The sequence below is a fragment of the Camelus dromedarius genome, chromosome 12 (genome assembly GCF_036321535.1).
Source record: "Camelus dromedarius isolate mCamDro1 chromosome 12, mCamDro1.pat, whole genome shotgun sequence".
NCBI lineage: Eukaryota > Metazoa > Chordata > Mammalia > Artiodactyla > Camelidae > Camelus > Camelus dromedarius.
Window position 1 is genome coordinate 2,363,288 of NC_087447.1, and position 16,897 is coordinate 2,380,184.

Here is a 16,897-nt window from a genome sequence, read left to right on the forward strand (position 1 = left end):
AGGAGGGGGGACCAGGAGGGCGGGGAGGCAGGGCGGATGGGGGCCGGGGCAGACCTGCAGGGCAGAGTGGGGGTGGGCAGAGCCAGCCGCCTCCACCCCCCAGCTCTTGTCCCCAGGCCTCTGCTGCCTCTCTGTAGAGGCTGCCAGTGGGTTAGACCAGCACCAACAGTGTGTCCAGGGGGTGTTAATACACGTGGGGACATGTGCCCACCCAGGTGACCCCTGATCTCCTGGGGTGATTACTAACAGCGGCCTCCCACTCACGAGAGTGTCTATAACGTGTGTTGCACCACTAAGTGTCATTTGAAGAAAGGCGTCAAGGGTCTGTGAGTGTTGGGGCATGGGATTAAAGGACCTTGAACTTGCTTCTTTAGTTGGTATTAAAGGACCCGGAACTCCCGCTTTCCTTCTGAGCCTTCAAAGCGTGAAAGTCCCGGACACAGTGAGTTTCTGTCCCTAACTCTTTGTGGCGTACCTCTGGGGCCTGGTGCTGGGAAAGGCATGGGGGTCACAGGGGAGGGGGTTCGCAGGGATGGTGGCTCCTGGTTCCCATGGGGACACGTGGGGTCCCGCAGGGGGTGTTCATTGCAGGCTTGGCGGGATACTGAGCCCTCCAGCCTGGACTGAAAGTTCCGGGTTGGAGGGTGGGGAATTATGGGAGCAGCACCTGCAGGTGAGAGCTGGGACACCCACAACTGCTGGCGGGGAGGGGCCTGGGGCTCTGATGTGCGGTTTTGTGGCTGCCACAAGGGACTAGACATCCTGACTCTGATGCATCCTTTGAGCCCATTCCAAGGCTTTCTCCTCCTCCTCCAGGAAGCCCACCCTGATACCCACAACAGGGGCCTTTCCTCCCTGGTCATGGCCCCCGAACCCATCAGGAACTCAGCTCATGCCTCAGCCCAGGTGGCCTTGTCTTATAGTTCGCTGTTCGTCTTCCCCACAAGATCACAGGGTCTAAGAGGGCCCTGGCTGCCCTGTACATCCCAGGGATCACGAGGGGCCTGGCACCGAGTAGGGGGCTGGGGAAATGAGGGTGGCATTCACTGGACTCAGGACAGCCCCCACGGAGCAGGGATGTGGTGTCTGACCACCAGGGGGCGGCAGGGCACCGCAGGACGGCCGCCAGCCCCAGACACCAAGCCGGGAGGCCGGAGCCCAGTAGTCTGGCCTGGCTGCCTTGGGCAGGGTCCTGCCTGCCCTGGACCACCGGGTGGAGGGGCTGGAGCCCTTCACCAGATCCCCGGGGCTGCCCGCCCTGAGAGCTCAGGGCTGGGCGCATTTGCTCGGGGCAGCCGCTAGAGGGCGCCCCAACCACGTGCGGAGACGGGGCACCTGAGGGCTCCTCTCCAGGCCCAGCGCTTCCCGGCAGTTCTCCTGAGCCCATTTCCTCGTGTTTCAAATGCGACGGCAACAGTGGAACCCATGGGCTCAACGGTGCCTGGCAGCTGGCTGGCCCCCAGCATCTGTTATCGGCTTGCTTTACATCAGGTCACGGGGTTCTCACAGCCGCTGGGGAGACAGGCGTTCCTATTCACGTTTTGCCCACGGGGATGCTGAGGCTCGGAGAGGGTGGGAGTGACAAGTGGGCTTGTCCCCTGACATCAGGCTGCCTCCTTCTTGGATGGCGGCAGAAGGGCGGGGCCCCACGCACCTGGCCTACAACCCCGCAGGGGCCCCTCGCTCCAGGTGCGGTCGTCGGGGAGACTCACCATCGGACTCAGAGGCGGCCCTGAAGATCAGGTAGCTGCTGGGGAGGGGCTGCGTGATGGAGCCCACGCTCTCCCCTTTGGGGCCCTGGAGAGACAGAGAGGCCCGGCGTCACCCGGGTGGAAACAAGGTTGTGAGGTCAGGCGGACCCACACTCAGACACGCATGGACGCTCCCAGGGCCTCAGAGCCCCCGGTGTGGGGGGGCGGGCCACCCAGACACAGCAGGCAGCTCTCTGTCCCCCTTCTGAGTTGGTGGCCCCACCCTCAGCTTTCCAGCTCTGAGCCCTCCACTAGGGTGGCCAGAATCAGCAAATGCAAATCCAGGACGCCCAGTTAAATTTAAATCTCAGAGAAGTTACATATATATATATATATATATATATATAAATTACACACATATATGGGACATACTTATATTTAAAAACCTTTTGATTTTTCTCTGAAACCCAAATTTAACTGGGCATTCTGCATTTCCCCTGGCAACCTGACCCCTTCAGTCCCCGGTTGGGCAGCCCCCGGGTTATGAGGGGTGAGGTCTGGGCCAAGACCAGCTGCCGCCCACATGGCCCTGTTCCCCAGCCTCTGGATGGGGCTCGAGGTGTGATCTTGACCCTGTGGTGTCACCAGGCCCTGAGCATCCCCTGGCTCTGTGTGTTCCGCATGGCAGGCCAGTGACCACATCGATCCCCTGGCTACTGAGAGACCTGAGCCAGGGCCCCCACAGCTGGATGGTGATGGGTCCATTTGAAACAGTTGGCCCACTTCCGGACCCCCTGCTGCCAGGACCCCTGGACAAGCCTTCTGACGGCCCCCCTGTGCCCTCCTCCCACAGGCCTCCCTGGGGCTCTCCCCTGGCCTGGCCCTCTGCCCCGGGGCTGGCGCTGCGGCACCTTCACGGCCCAGACGGACTGGTCCAGCGGGTGGAAGAGCTTGAAGCAGAAGCCGTCCTTCTTGGAGGGCCTCTCGATGAGCTCACAGCAGTGCAGCAGGACGGTGCCCACCCACTGGCCCACCTTGGGCGTCTTGTAGATGAGCAGCACCCCCGGCTTCAGCACGCACCACAGTTTGGTCCAGCTCTTCAGGGTCCCGCGGATCTGCGGGGAGGGGCGCTGCAGTGATCGCCCGCCCGGGACTGGGGGCATCTGGATGGCTCAGGGGCAGGAAGAAGGGGCCCACACGGGCCCAGGGCTCTGCAGACCATCAGGCTCCCTGGTCCGCCTGTCTCTTCTGCCCCTCCGGGCAGCCCCGGGATTCGGCAGCTTTACCCCACTGCACGGAGGGGAAACTGAGGCGTGGGGGCCGAGGGAGTACCCACTGCCTCGGTGAGGTCTGAACACAGGCCTCCGACCCCAGCTCCGGTGCTTCCCCCTGAAGGTCGAGTTTCACCTTCCTCTCTGTCCCCAGCACAGGGCTCCACGGGCACCCTGGGACCCCCGCCAGCATAGGGTCTCTGCTGTTGTGACCAAGTGAAGATGAGACCGCACTGAAGCAGGGCGGGCCCTGATCCAATGATTGTGTCCTTACAGGAAGAGAACAGGACACAGAGGGACGTGGGAGGCCAGGTGGCCACAGAGGCAGAGGCTGGAGGGATGAGGCTGTGAGCCCAGCAACGCCTGGGGCCCAGAAGCTGGGGAGGCAGCAGGGAGCCTCGGGAAGGAGCTCGACCTTGGACCTCGGCCTCCGGAACTGGGCTTCGTTTCCTGTTGTTTTAAGCCACCAGTGGCCATTTGCATGGCTGCCCTGGACAGTGACACAGATCTGCAGCAGCCACCATACCTAGGTCTCCCGAGTAGCTGGTGACTTTGTGCTGTCCCTCGGGGTGGCGTCCTGACGGTGGCAGTGCCGGGACGCCTGCGGGCCGTCGGGCTTACCTTCAGGCTGTCGGCCATGATGACCACGCCGGGGTCCGTCAGGGCGCTGAGCAGCTGCCTGGTGGCACGCTTCTTCTCCTGCCGGTAGCTCTCCTTCTGCGCCTGAGCCCAGGGTGCCTGCAGGTGGGTGGAGGGAGAAGGCCCTCCCCCAGGGCCCCCACCATCCAGCCGGGGGGGAGGGGTAGGCCCGGCGCAGGGAGAGGAGGGGAGGAGGGGGCTTGGAGTGGCCTTTGGCAGGCTGTGGGGGGGGGATGGCCTCACTGGCCCACGTGCCCTTTCATCCATCGGATGACACACCCGTGCCCCCTTCCCGAGTCCCCGCTCACCTTGAGAGTTTCTTTCTTGGTGCCCTTGGCTGTTGGGGACACACACTCCCTGTCGGACCCACTGCACAGCCTACACTCTGCCTGCAGGAGAGACTCGGGTTAGGGAGAGAAGGATGCCGGCGTGCGGCCAGGCTGCGCAGGGCTAGGGGTGCAGGGGGCAGGCGGTCGGAGAAACGCGCCTGGCCCCTCCTTGCCCCACGGCCTTCATCTAGGTCACCAGCACTTCTTGGGGTGCAAGGGGGAGACGGAGGAAACAGGCTGGCCAAGGTGAGCCCATGAACAAGAGCTTAGGGTGGGCCACCCCGGGGCCCTTTCCCTGGGTGCCTACAGTGGGCATAGGCAATGACCCTCCCCGGGTACCCAGGGGTGTCCATCTCAGCCACTGCCCTGGCCGCAGCCTCTGGGCAGGGAGGGCCCACATGTGCACTGGGGACTCCCCTCCCTGGTGCCCTGACAGCAGCTGCTTGGGGACCAATGCCCAGGCCCTCTCTGGAGGCTGCTTAGGGCTGCGGGGAGGAGGTAGGGCCGGAGCCAGGAGAAGGCACAGCCGGCCAGGCCCAGCGGGCAGCCATGGGGCTGAGAGGCGCAGTCCAGTGATCTGGGAGTGGACGGGGCCTTGATCCTTTTACAGACAGAGAAACTGAGGCGGGGGCAGGGCAGAAAGAGCAGGGACTAAAGACTGTGGGCCGAGGGGCTGCACACTTCGCCCTGAATCCGGCCCCCGCCCGCTTCTGCAGGGCCTGCAAGCTCAGAGTGGGTTTTACGTTTTTAAGGGGTTGGGGGAAAAAAATCAACATGAGACGTGAAAACCCCATGAAGTTCCGATTTCAGCATCCTCCAGCGCGGCTTTCCAGGCACACAGCCATGCCCGATCGTGTGTGTGTTGTCTGTGGCTGCTTCGCTCCGACAGCGGCGTCGAGTTCTTGCCACAGAGCGCTTGTGGCCGCCAAGCCTGAAACACTCGCTCTCTGGTCCTTTGCTGAGGCTGGCCCGCCCCGCTCTGTCCTCTGGGCCGAGTGGCCCTGGTGATCTCGCCTCCACCCCCAGCCTCCAGGGGCGGGAGGGAGGCCCGGGGGCCTCGCCTAGTCTCATGACCACCCACGAGGGGGGCCTAAGTGTCATCCCCATTTGACTGACGAGGAGACGGAGGCACAGGAGGTGAAGCGATTCCCGCGGCTGCAGAGCCAGGGGCAGGGCTGGGACCTGAGCTGGCAGTGGACCAGCTGTCCCCATGGCACCATGCGCCTGGCGTGGCTTAGAATGGAGAGGCAGGCCGTCCACAGGTGACAGGGGTGGAAGAGTGGGGCGGGGGGAGAGCGTTCGTGTGTGTGAAGCACCACAGCTCTGGTCACTCTTACTGCCCACACCCTGCCAGTGAGGGGGCTGTGGCCCAGAGAGGCTCAGAACCTGCCCAAGGTCACACAGCTCATGAGGGCCCAGCTGGGGCTGAACCTGAGTGGTCTCACCCCACAGACAAGTAAGGACGTTACAGATCCTAGGAGGACAGAGACAAGGGACGGGGCGCCTGGGAGACTCTGCTCTAAAGGCAGCCTTTGAGCTGAGGCGGGAGTGAGGAGGACCGGGTCTGAGTGCCCCTGGCCAGGCGGCAGGCCTCTGGGGGCCGGGCTGACGCTCCTGGTGGCTCTCCTGGACAGCCGGGATTCTTGTGCCTTAGCGTATGCTGTTCCCCCGGCCTGAATGCTCTCCCCTGTGCTGAGCAACCCCTGCCCCTTCCTCAGGCCCCGTGGAGCTGTTTCCCAGGGAAGGACGGCTCTGACCACCCTGCTGGCATCAGGCCCTGATGACACCACCCACCCCTGGCCCGCCTGGCATCTCCTGCAATTACAGCCACACACACACTTCCGCTTACTGCCCAGAGCTCCCCTGGGGGATGGCTACACCCCAGCACCTCAGTGAGCATCTTGGATGACGAATGAATGAACGAATGAATGAACGAACCTTCTGCCAGGTTCCCGCCGCCCAGCTTCCTACCGGATGTGGCTGAAGGGAGCTGTTCTTGTTTTGGGCAACAGACGAAGAGGGAGGGGACATCTGGGACAGTGGGCCTGGGGGAGGGATGGATGGGATGGGGCATCTGCACCCTGCAGCCCTCTACTCCTGGGTCCCACGAGGCCGCTGGACGGTCACTGCAGCCCCTGCCTCCTCCATCCCAGGGCCATGGGGGGGACCCACCCCCGCAACTTCACGCCAAGGCACGGCGGGGCAGTAACGAAGCACCCCCAGGAGAAACGCTGCTCGGCACCACGAATGAGGAAGTCTGACCAGAAATGTGTGGCCAAGACAGCTACTTTTTAAAAAGTGACTTAGAATGACCTACAGGACGGGAGAAAGCTTTCGCATTCGTGGTTCTGATGAGGACTGGGTGTCCAGAATACAGAGAGGGCTCATACCGCGCAACGGCAGGAAGACCACCCGGTTCACAGACACGCAGACAGACGGTCAGCAAGAAGGCTGACAGGTGCGCACCAGCACCGGGCGTCCGGGAAACGCGAGTCAGACCACAGGGAGACAACGCTTCACGCCCACTGGGACAGTTACAGCAGTGAGTTTCAAAGAACAGGACAGACGAGGGCTGGTGAGGATGTGAGGCTCGGGGACCCTCCTCACTGCTGGCGGGACTGTGACACGGGGCAGCCACTGTGGAAACCAGTTTGGCACTTCCTCAAAGAGTTAAATATAGATTTTTTTTTAGAATTTCATCTTACCACAGAATTACCACATGGCCCAGCTTAGGTAGAAACACAGAGAATTGGAAACAGACTTAAACAGACAGTCGTACGTGCACGTTCACAGCAGCTCTGCTCCCAAAAGCAGGAGCGTGGAAACAGCCCAAGTGTCCACTGACTGACATTTGGTGCCAGTTTGATGACATCTGACGGAAGAATGGTACATCCATACAGAGGACTATTGCTCAGCACTGAAAAAGGAGTGAGGCACTGACACCGGCCACAATGTGGGTGTCTCAAAACATGATGGTCAGTGAAAGAAGCCCATCACAAAAGCCCACACATCGAATGACTCTGCTTATGTGAAATATCTGGAGCAGGCAAGTCTGTGCGGATGGGAAGTGGAGTGGTGGCTGCAGGGGCTTGGAGGGGCAGGGACTGCTAATGGGGTTTCAGTTTGGGAGAGTGCAGATGTTTTGGAACTAGACAGAGGTGGTGGTTGCACAATATGTGAAAGCACTGAATGTCCATGGGCTGTTCCCTCAAAATGGTTACGTTTATGTTATTTGAATTTTATCTCACTAAAAACTATATAATATATACATGTATATGTATAAAGAACTGTTTATATATTACATACCTTACATATGATCAAATTTTACGTTATATTATACATTACACTACATAATACACTATGTTATGTATCATAGAATATCTGATGCTAATAAATTAAACATGCTATTTTAAGCTAATACATTATATATTATATACTAAATATACTATATGTTAGATATACTATATACACTATATATTAGATTTAAATAACATGTTTAATATATTAACATCAGGTATTAATTCACAATATTGGTTTTTTTTTCCCTTGCACTTTTTGGGTTTTTTGGTTTGGGTTTGGGTTTTTTGGGAGGGGTAATTAGGTTCACTTATTTATTTAATGGAGGGACTGAGGATTGTAAGACCAGGACCTCATGTGCGCTAAGCACGTGCTCTGCCACTGAGCTACGCCCTCCCCAACAATTCACAATATTGTGAATGCACTAAATGTCAATGAATGGTTCACTTAAAATGGTTAAGTTTATGTTATTTGAATTTTATCTCACTAAAAACCTATATAACATACACACGTGTGTGTGTGTATAAAGAACTGTTTCTATATTACATAACTGTCACATACTGTATATTACATGATATATATTATACTATGTAATTTATGATGTTATGTATTATAGGACATCTAATATTACTATGTTAAATGTTATTTTAATTTCATATACTATATTAGATCCATATAACATATTTAATATATTAATAATAAATATGTTGGATATATATTATCTGTCAATATATTTCTACATATTAGAGTCTGTACCTTTCCCCAGGCTGTGGCCTTTAAAGCAGCCCCAAGTGGCTCATAAGACTCCAGGGGGTGTGCAGAGCTGTCCTCCCACAGACTTTGACATGTTCCAGACCTCGTCTTGTGCGGTGCCCGTCTCCCCCCCAGAAGGAAGGCTCCAGGACAGAGGGGCTGTTTTCTCCATGACTCCGTCCCCAGCGTCTGCTCAACATCTTTTCTGACTGAATGAAATCTGAAATCTGAAATCTTAACCAAGTGTTTCTGACAACCGTTGATGTGTTGATTGGGTTTGGAATGTCTTACTGGGTTGTAGAAGGAATGACCATGTTTTTAACATTTTTATGAAATAAACTTGTATCAAAAAAATAAATGGGTCCATTGACAGATGATTGGATAAACAAAATGTGGTCCAATCACACAGTGGTATAGTGGAATATTATTTAGCCTTCAAAAGGAAGAGAATTCTGACACAGACAGCTAATGTCACAGTGACACCTGGACGAATCTTAAGGACATTATACTCAGTGAAATAGGTCAGACACAAAAGGGTAAATACTATGTGATTCCACTCATATAAGGTCCCCAGAGTCATCAAATTCACAGAGACAGAAAGTAGATGGTGGGGCCAGGGGCTGGGGAGCAAGTGCTTAATGGAGACAGGGTGTCAGTTTGGGAAGATGGGAAGTTCTGGAGGTGGGTGATGTGATGGCCACACAGTAATGTGAACGTGCTTTAAACCACTACACCGTATACTTAAATGGTTAGGATGGTAAATTTTGTGTTAGGTGTATTTTACCGTCATTGAATTTTTTTAATTAAAAAATTCCACACACACACACACACACACACACACACACACACACACATGCAGGCACTCGGATCACTCTCCCAGCAGCCGGCAGGATAGGGGGGACCCAGAAAAGATCTGGCTTTTTCCACTGGAGGTGGACACGAGGAAGACCATGAGGACTACCAGTGACCCCTTGTTTGATAAATGAGGACATGGGGTCCCAGATGAGTAAGGCCGTTGTCACTCTGGGTCACACAGGGTGTGCTGCCCCCCATGAGGGGCTGGCCTGGGGAGCATGCGGGGTATGCGTGTGTGTGTGTGTGTATGCCTGCGTGCACCACACCCACTTTTCCAGAACGTGGCATCACCCTGGGTGACCCTGGTGCACCTGGCAGAGGGAACAGCACAGGCAAGAGCAGAGGGAGGGAGAGTCACACCTCGGTGGGTTTCCCTCTGACAGAAGGGCCCCAGGACCTCCTGTCTGCTGTCCCACTGACTTCCCAGTCCCCTGCCTCCCCACCCTGTGTCACTCCAAGAAGGTGGCTTTGATGAAATAGCTGACAAGCTCTGTGACCCCGTCCCCCATTCCAGCAGCACCCCGCCCCCCAGATCCAGAGCCGAGGGGCTAGGAACAGCGGGCTCGCCAGTGCCCCCGCTGTCCCTCCCTCGAGTCACTTCCTGTCGTCCCCCAAGCAGCCTCCTCGCCGCAGGTTCCTCCACGGCCAGGCTCTTACCGGTGGCACTTTCGTGGCTGAGCCTGGGGTCGGAGGCCCTTCATCCTTTGGCGGCGACGGGCCGTTGGACTCCATGTCCTTCCCTGCAAGAGGATGGCTGGCGTGAGCACTGGGGCATGGCGGCTGGGCGGCTCCTCCGCCGGCTGCCCGTGTGTGGCAGGCCAGGCGATGGCATGGGAGGCCTGGGCGGGACAGGAAGCCAGCCAGGCGTGACTGTGACACTGCCTCAGAGCGCATCAACACCAGCCCGTGTCACCATCCCCGCTGGGAGGGCGCGTCCCCACTGGGAGGGGCCTGGGACTCCGGTCCCGCCTCCACGACATGCAGGGGGAGCCTAGGTTTCCTGGGCTTGGGTGTGGCATGCTCTTTGGGGCTCTGTAAGGCAGGTCCCCAGTTTTCAGGTGAAGAACGGGACTTCCAGGCTGGAAGGCACACGGCAGGTTCGGGGGGCTGCGCCATGCCCAGCCTCCTCCCTCGCCCTGCATCTGCTGGCTGGAATTCCATTGCCCCCAGTGCTAGACTCTTGGAGGGAGGTGGCTGGACCCTGTCCCTGCACCGCTCCCTGGCAGGTGTCCATCTCCCTCTCCGGTTTGGTCGACCCAGGAGAGAGGGGTGAGGTGTCTGGATCCAGTCCTGGGGGAGCAGCTGCCCCTTCCCTGACTCCGTTTGTTTTGAAGCGGGTTTCCAAAGCTCGGGTTCATGGGCAGGAGGAAGAGGACATGGTCTCAGAGGAGGCCTGAGGCTGCCTGACGGCCACGCCTGCTTCCTGCAGCTGCTGGTTTATTGCCAGGTCCCTGCGCAGAAGCGCGGAAGCGGAGGTGGTAACAGCGGGGGAGGACCACCCTGGTGGGGAGGCGAGGAGAGGTGCCCACAGAGCACTTGAGCGAGCAGGGGTGCCGGGTCCCGGCAGTCGGAGGCTGGGCGCTGGCTCCTCTCTGGCCACCCATCCTCGTCCACCTCCTGGCCCTGCCCACGGGACCTGCCACCTGGTCCTACACTGCCTGGGCCAGCGCCCTGGGGACCGAGTCCCTCTGAGACTGACCTGTCCTTTTCCCCTTCCCCCGCTCCTGCGGGGGCCCGTGCGTGGCGGCAGGGAATGAGGGTCAGGTTTATTTCCTGGGCGCCCCACCCGCAGTGTGCCTTGGACCAGGCAGCCCCAGCGGCCCCATGAGCTTGATGAGTCTTTGGGTAGGTGGTCCTGGAAGCCCCTCAGGTCCTGTCTGACAGCTCGCCCGGTCTCATCCAGGGCCACGATGGACACTGTGGCCAGGAAGGGCTTGTGTCCCCTCTTCACCCCCAAAGCTGGGCACCGGAGGCGGGAAGCGGGAGGCCTCCCAGGGCCCCACCTCCCACTCCCACAGGGGCATCAGAGGAAGGGCCAGGCTCTCTGGGGACAGAGGTCACAGGCATGGCAGAGAGAGCTCAGCTCAGACTGGCTGGGCGGGCGTGGACAGCTGGGTGATGGGGGCCCGGAGGGGCGAGGAAGGCCGGGAAGCGGCGCTAGAGCGTGAAGGCATCAGCAGGCACAGGGGACCCCGCGTGCTCAGCGCTTACCTGCCCAGCGCGTGAGAGCCAGGGCAGCCTGGGCCGAGCTGTACCCCCCGGAGCCCAGGTCTCCTCCGCAGCCGGCATGGGTCCTAACAGTATCCCCATTCACAGACGAGAAAAGCGAGCCCAGAGAGGCCCTGCAGCCGGCCGGGGTCCCCCAGCCCGGAGGCCCAGGGGCTGCCATCAGGCTGCCCGTCCCTGGAGCCTGTGTTTGGGGCCCCCGCATCTCAGCGCCTCTCCGGGGACGACGAGCTGCCCCCAGGCCTGGACGGGGAGCCTCCGCCGTCACGGCTCTCCCTGCCCCGCAAGCTCCTGTCATGAACCCCACGCAGCTCCCGGCACGGGTGGCTGGGGGTGTGAGCGAAGCAAGGCCGCCACCTGCCCCTCACTCTGACAGGGACAGCCCAGAGAGAGGAAGGGACCTGCCCGAGGCCACACAGCCGGGCTGCGAAGTCGGGGAGGACGCAGGCTCAGGAGCTGCCCCAGCCCCGCCCGCAGCCCACGCACCAGGAGACCCGGGTCCCCGGGCGGGCGCTGACCTGGACCCAGAGGGCAGAGCTCATTCTCCCCGCCCAAGAGCAGGTTCCGGCCGAGTTTCCGGGGGTCGGCCTTCTGCGGGGTGGAGGAGGGTGGACACAGTGAGAAGCGGCGACGCAGAAAGGCCTCCTCCTTCATGGCGTGGGCGCCGGGGGGCTTCTGGAAGGAAGGAGGGAGAGCAGGTGGTCACGCCTCACATTGAGACCGTGGCAGCCCAGGGGCCTGGGTGCCAGGGGCGTCCTCCACCCACCCCGGCAAGGGGACCAGAGACACTTTGGAAAGCCAGGACCGAGTGGCAGGGGCCACCCGGTCTTACAGTCAGGTTCCGACTCGGGGGACATCTCAGAAGCCGGATGAGGAGGGCCCCAGCGGCCTGCAGGCCAGCAGTGGGTGGTCAGCCCAGAGAAGGCTGCATGGCCAACCTCAGGCTTTCCAGGGCCCGTGTCAGAAGCCAAACCCGGACCTGGCGCAGCAGACCCCCACCCCCAGGTCCAGGGCTGAATTGGCTCCGTAGGACCCTGGCCACACTGAGTGGGCCAGTGACCTGTGCCGGGCCACCAGACTTCCCCTCCCTGGTGATGGAGCTGGTGCACAGAGGGGAGGGGCCAGGAGCTGCCCAGAGGGAGGGGACCCAGGCAGGCGAGATAGGGGCCCAGAGTGCCAGGGGGCAGCCGGCAAGGGACCGTGGCTGTCCCTGAACCTGGCCTGTCCACCCGCCTAAGGACGCCGCCAGACCCTCCCCTCCCGCCACCCTCCTTCCATCTACTCCCTCCTGGGCTCCAGCTCCACAGCTGGGTTTCTGATACCTGCACCCAGGCGCCTGAATGTGGAAGGCAAGGTGCGCCCGAGTTCACGTGCAGCCCGACGTCACCTCCCTGAGTAAGCACCCTTCCAGCTTGACAGCACTGCCCCAACTGCCCAAACCAGCGCCCGGGGCCCAGAGGGCAGTCAGTCCTCCTGGCCGCCTGCGAGCCCGCCCAGGCCCTGCCAGTGCCCAGGTCTGCCCGGCGGAGGGAAGGCAGGCTCCTCTCTCTCCCGCCCCCTCACCGCCCTGCCCTGAGCAGGGCTGGGCCGGCAGTTGACAGTACCGTGCCACCGACGTCAGCCCGTTTTACAGACGAGAAAATCGGGGCTTCAGGAGCTGAAGGCCTAGCTCCGTGGTGGTGGCCTGGTAGGTGTTGGCAGGGCAGGGGCTCCAGCTCCGAGCCCTGGGCTCTGTCCACCCCCCAAGGACGTGTTCCATAAAGGCCGACTGCTTCTCCAGGCCCAGGGCTACTGCCTGTCGCCGCCCTGGGTGGGCCGATGGCTGCCCGCCAAGCCCAGGACAAAGGCCCCACTTTCTCCCCTGGCCCTCAGCCTTCCTGGCGGGGGGGGGGGGGGCAGCAGACACAGAGCCTTTCCTTCTGTGACAGGTGGGCGAGTGGGCCCAGGCGGGGCTTCAGGAGGGGGCAGGGTGGCCCAGGGTGTCGGTGGCTGGGGCCACCAGAGAGCCCCAGAGCCTCCTCTGGGCTCCCTGCCCAGGGGTCACAGTGAGGGGGCTCCAAGCCTCCAGCCCCGCCTTCCTAGTCATGACCCTGTCACCCGGCTAAGCGGGCTGCCTTCGCCACTTTCCAGTTGGGGCAACTGGTTTCAGAGAGGTTGGGATTTGGGGCCCAGGTCACACAGCTGGTAAAGGGCAATGCTGGTGCTCGATATAAGTCAGACTGATTCTCAAACCAGGCTCCGGAGCACCGCCTCTCACCAGCTCAGCTTGGCTTCTAACAAAGCCGCTGCCAGGGAGCAGAGGCCGGGTGTCTGGGAGCCCAGCCCCTGCCTCTCCGAGACCCAGGGGACTCTCCCTGCCTGTCCAGGTGTGTCCCAGGCCTCTCACTCATCCACTGAGGTCTTCCGAGCACCCAGCTGGCAGCCAAGGTGAGTCGGACGCGGTCCTGCCCTGGGGGTCCCCGGAGAGAGTGAGGGATGGCACGGGTAGGCCACCCTCATCCGGGGCCTCCTGCCTCTCAGCGGTTGAGTCTTGCAGCCTTGGGGCAGGTTGAGGGGCCCCTGCCCACACAGCTTAGCTCCCCCATCTGGCCGTCTTCCTGGCTCCCCCAGGGCAGGGTGGGGAGGGCACGGAGACCACTGGCTGCCTTTCTTCTCAGGTCCCATTGCATGCCTTCCCCCAGCACTGCTAGCGACCAGCAGGACTCGTTAGTCTGTGAGCTCCATCCTCTGCTCACCGGTACCATCTTCCCTTCTTTCCTTTCCTCCCTCCCTCCCTCCTTCCATCCATCCATCCACCCACCCATCTTCCCACCTGATTACCTGTCCATCCACCTAACCTCCTGGCCATCCAAACATCCAGTCATTTATCCATCCATCCATCCATCCATCCATCCATCCATCCATCCATCCAACCCCTCCTCCCTCCCTCCTCTGTGAATCTCTCTAGACAGTCAGCTGAGCAGGCAGATTTCCCTTCCCCTTCCCTCCTCTGCCCAACAGTCAGACACATTAGAGGTGACCTTCAAATGGCTGCACTGCTAGTCCGGACAGACACTCACCAGTCTGGGTGCAGTGCAGGTGTGCACAGGTGGGTGCCCCCGCTGTATCCTGACACCCCTAGACCTGAGCGTGGGCCCCTGTAAGCCCCCCTCTGAGCCGCTCGGACAGTGAGGGCAGTTCCTTCTCTCCAGCAGGGTTTTGGGGTCTACATCCGCCCGTGGTCTTCCCAGTGTCCACCCCTGGCTGCCAATTACAATCTTGGTTCGGGTCAAGGAGGGAGACGCTGTTGTGTTCATTTCAGAGGTGAATCCAGATCCCTCACCCCAGAGCTCCTCGCTGCATTTAGAGCACAGTCTGGCCTCAGCCTCGTCCCTGTTTGCCAGGTGGTCCAGGACCCCTGCCTGCCCCTCCCACCTCGGCCCCTGCCTTGATCGCTCACCTGCTCTGCCACACTGGTCCTCTTTATGTTCCTGAACATGCGAGCCCATGCCCCCGGGGTCTCTGCTCTGGCCTCCCCCCGCCCCACTAGGCCCTCGCCCACATCTCCACAAGGCCGCATCCTTCTCGAATTCCACCCTCAGCTCGAAGGTCATTTCCCAGAAGGCTGCCCCGCTCTGCCGCCCACAAGGCGACTTCTCTGCGGAAACTTCCAAGTTCCCAGGGCACTGGCTCTAGCATTCCTTCCGTGCTAACTCGCTTCCCCAACAGAATGCAAGTTCCAGGGGAGGGGACAGTGCTGTTTGTCCCCGTTGCTGTGTCTCCCCAGAGCCAGCGTGCCTGCCACTCAGCTCCAGGGCTCGGGAGCCCCAGAGGCCCCTGTGGTGAGTGAAGGCAGCAGGGCAAACACCCCTGGGCCTTGTTCCTCCTTATTTCCAGGTCAGGGGAGGAACCTCAGAGAGGTGGCTGGGGTCAGTTTGGGAGCTGATTTCCATGGTAACCATGGTGAGGTCCCCGTCCCAGGCCTCCCGCCACGCCTGCTGCAGCTGAGCATAGAGGCCCTGCCCTCTGGGTGCTGGCCGGAGGCAGGAGGAGTCAGGCACCCGGAGGGTCTGCAGACCCTTGGAGGCTCCGAGCTGGAGGGACTGTCCACCTGACACTGGGCTGACCGCCCTGCCTACCGCTCTCCTCCTCCCAGGGAGAGTGGAAGGCCCTCGGGTGCAGGGAATGCAGGCCCCCGTGGGAGCCGGTCCCTCAGGGCGGGAGGGTGGAGGGAGGGAAGGAAGGGTGGATGAGGAAGCTGACTCCCAGGCTGAGCCGCAGCAACCAGGGACCACGCCCACGGCGGGCAGCTCTGCCGCTGTGCCGCATGGCCTGCTGGGAAGCTCCCTGGTCCGGGCCCCAGGTGCCGATGGCTTGGGGCGCACTGTCTCTGGGCCCAGCCCTGCGGCCCTTGGAGCCTGGACTCTGCCTGCCTGAGCCGCCCAGCGCAGTGTGCCTCGCCCTCATTGGCCTCCCTGAGCTCTGCTGGCTGGCCTGGCCCCACAACAGTAGCGCCCCTCCCGCTACCCTGGTTACTGGGATGGATGCTCATCTGCACACAGCTGGCCCTCAGCCTACAGTTGCCCAAATCCTTTTCCTGTGGCTGTAAATGAGGCCTTCTCCACTTTCAGCTGTGGCTTCACCTGGTCCTTACCATGAAGTCCAGGTGTCCAAGGGGACACTGTGGGGCCTGGAGGAAGGAATGGGGGCACCTCTCCACGGTGAGACAGTCCTGGCACAGCATGAGTGTTGGGGCCTGGGGGGCCCTGACATCAGGGTGTGGGAGCCTTGGGCATTTCTGCAAGAGAGGGGCCCCTAAGTAGGGGGTCATACTGGAGGCCAGGAAGCAGAAGAGGGGGCAGTGGGAGGGGGCCTGCTGGGTGGGGGTCACCTGGTACGTGCGCTGGCACTGAGCAGCCCTAGCCGAGCCTTGGGGGAGGGGTTTGCAGGCCCCAGCTCAGACCCAAGGCCAAACCAGCCTGAGGGCTGGGAGGGGTGGCTGACTCGCAGGGACTAGGGTGCAGGTGTGGCTGGCTTCCTCAGGAAGGCTCAGCGCTCCTGGGGGCTCAGGAAACTCCTGCCTCTGCTTCTGCCTCTGGGGCAGGCAGTGTGACACCGCTGAGCCCCCCCAGCAAGCAGGAATCTCAGCCCTGGGGTCCACGTGCCCCTGCGAACAGAGCCCCCAAGGCCCCTGCCTCGGGGGATGCCAGGTTCTGTCCTCTGAGCGGCTGGGGACCACTCTTCCCCGTCAAGGGCACGTGGCCAGCCGGGCCCTGTCCTGGGCCTGCGAAGGGTCAAGGTGAGACAGTGCTGGCCTCCTACCCCTCCTCCTCCTCCCGGCCAGTCCCCTGAGTGGACCCTGACCTTGGCCTACCCTGTGGCTGCCGCTTTCAGTCATCACCCGGGAACAGCACAGCCCGGCTGATTCCCCCACTGTCCGAACCCCTGCGTACCCACGAGGCCCGGCACCAGTAGGGGTAGGACCGGTGCCGCATTTCCAGAATGAATGAGCTCACAATGGCAAGGGGGCGTGAGGGGAGCTGGAGCTGCTGCGAGTCAGGGAGAAGGCCTGGAGGCCTAGGGAAAGTGGGGCAGGGGCCCTTCCTGCAGCCCTCCTCTGGGCAAGGCGGTGGCTGTCCAGGAGGCCGGGGGCAGACCCACCTCCCTGGCGTTCTCTGAGTCCCAGCACCCTCCTCACAGCTGCTCCAGACTCCTATGCCCCGCCTGCACCCCAGGGATGCAGAGCACCAAGGGGTCCTCAAGTGGAAAGGTCACTGCTAGTAGCCATCAGGGTCATGGAGACACACCCATGTGGTGTCTGGGTGCAGCCCTGCCTGGCAGCAGGGGCTGGACAAGC

At 61.0% G+C, this 16,897-nt stretch overlaps 1 protein-coding gene across 10 annotated transcripts in view; it reads right to left on the reverse strand.

The window, feature by feature from the left end:
- Positions 1 to 16,897, reverse strand: part of OSBPL5 (oxysterol binding protein like 5) — a 64,580-nt gene that overhangs the window by 19,058 nt on the left and 28,625 nt on the right. For 7 of the 10 annotated variants that reach the window (XM_031447882.2, XM_031447880.2, XM_064492007.1 and 4 more), the window contains 6 exons: positions 11,580 to 11,736; positions 9,493 to 9,575; positions 3,910 to 3,990; positions 3,584 to 3,700; positions 2,603 to 2,806; positions 1,713 to 1,797 (listed from right to left, as the gene is read on the reverse strand). In XM_031447882.2, the coding sequence (XP_031303742.2) occupies positions 1,713 to 1,797; positions 2,603 to 2,806; positions 3,584 to 3,700; positions 3,910 to 3,990; positions 9,493 to 9,575; positions 11,580 to 11,715 (706 nt within the window). In that variant the 5' untranslated portion in view covers positions 11,716 to 11,736. Of the gene's footprint in view, positions 1 to 1,712; positions 1,798 to 2,602; positions 2,807 to 3,583; positions 3,701 to 3,909; positions 3,991 to 9,492; positions 9,731 to 11,579; positions 11,737 to 16,897 lie in introns of those variants that run through there. The other 3 variants (XM_031447881.2, XM_031447878.2, XM_064492009.1) reach the window with 2 other exon arrangements.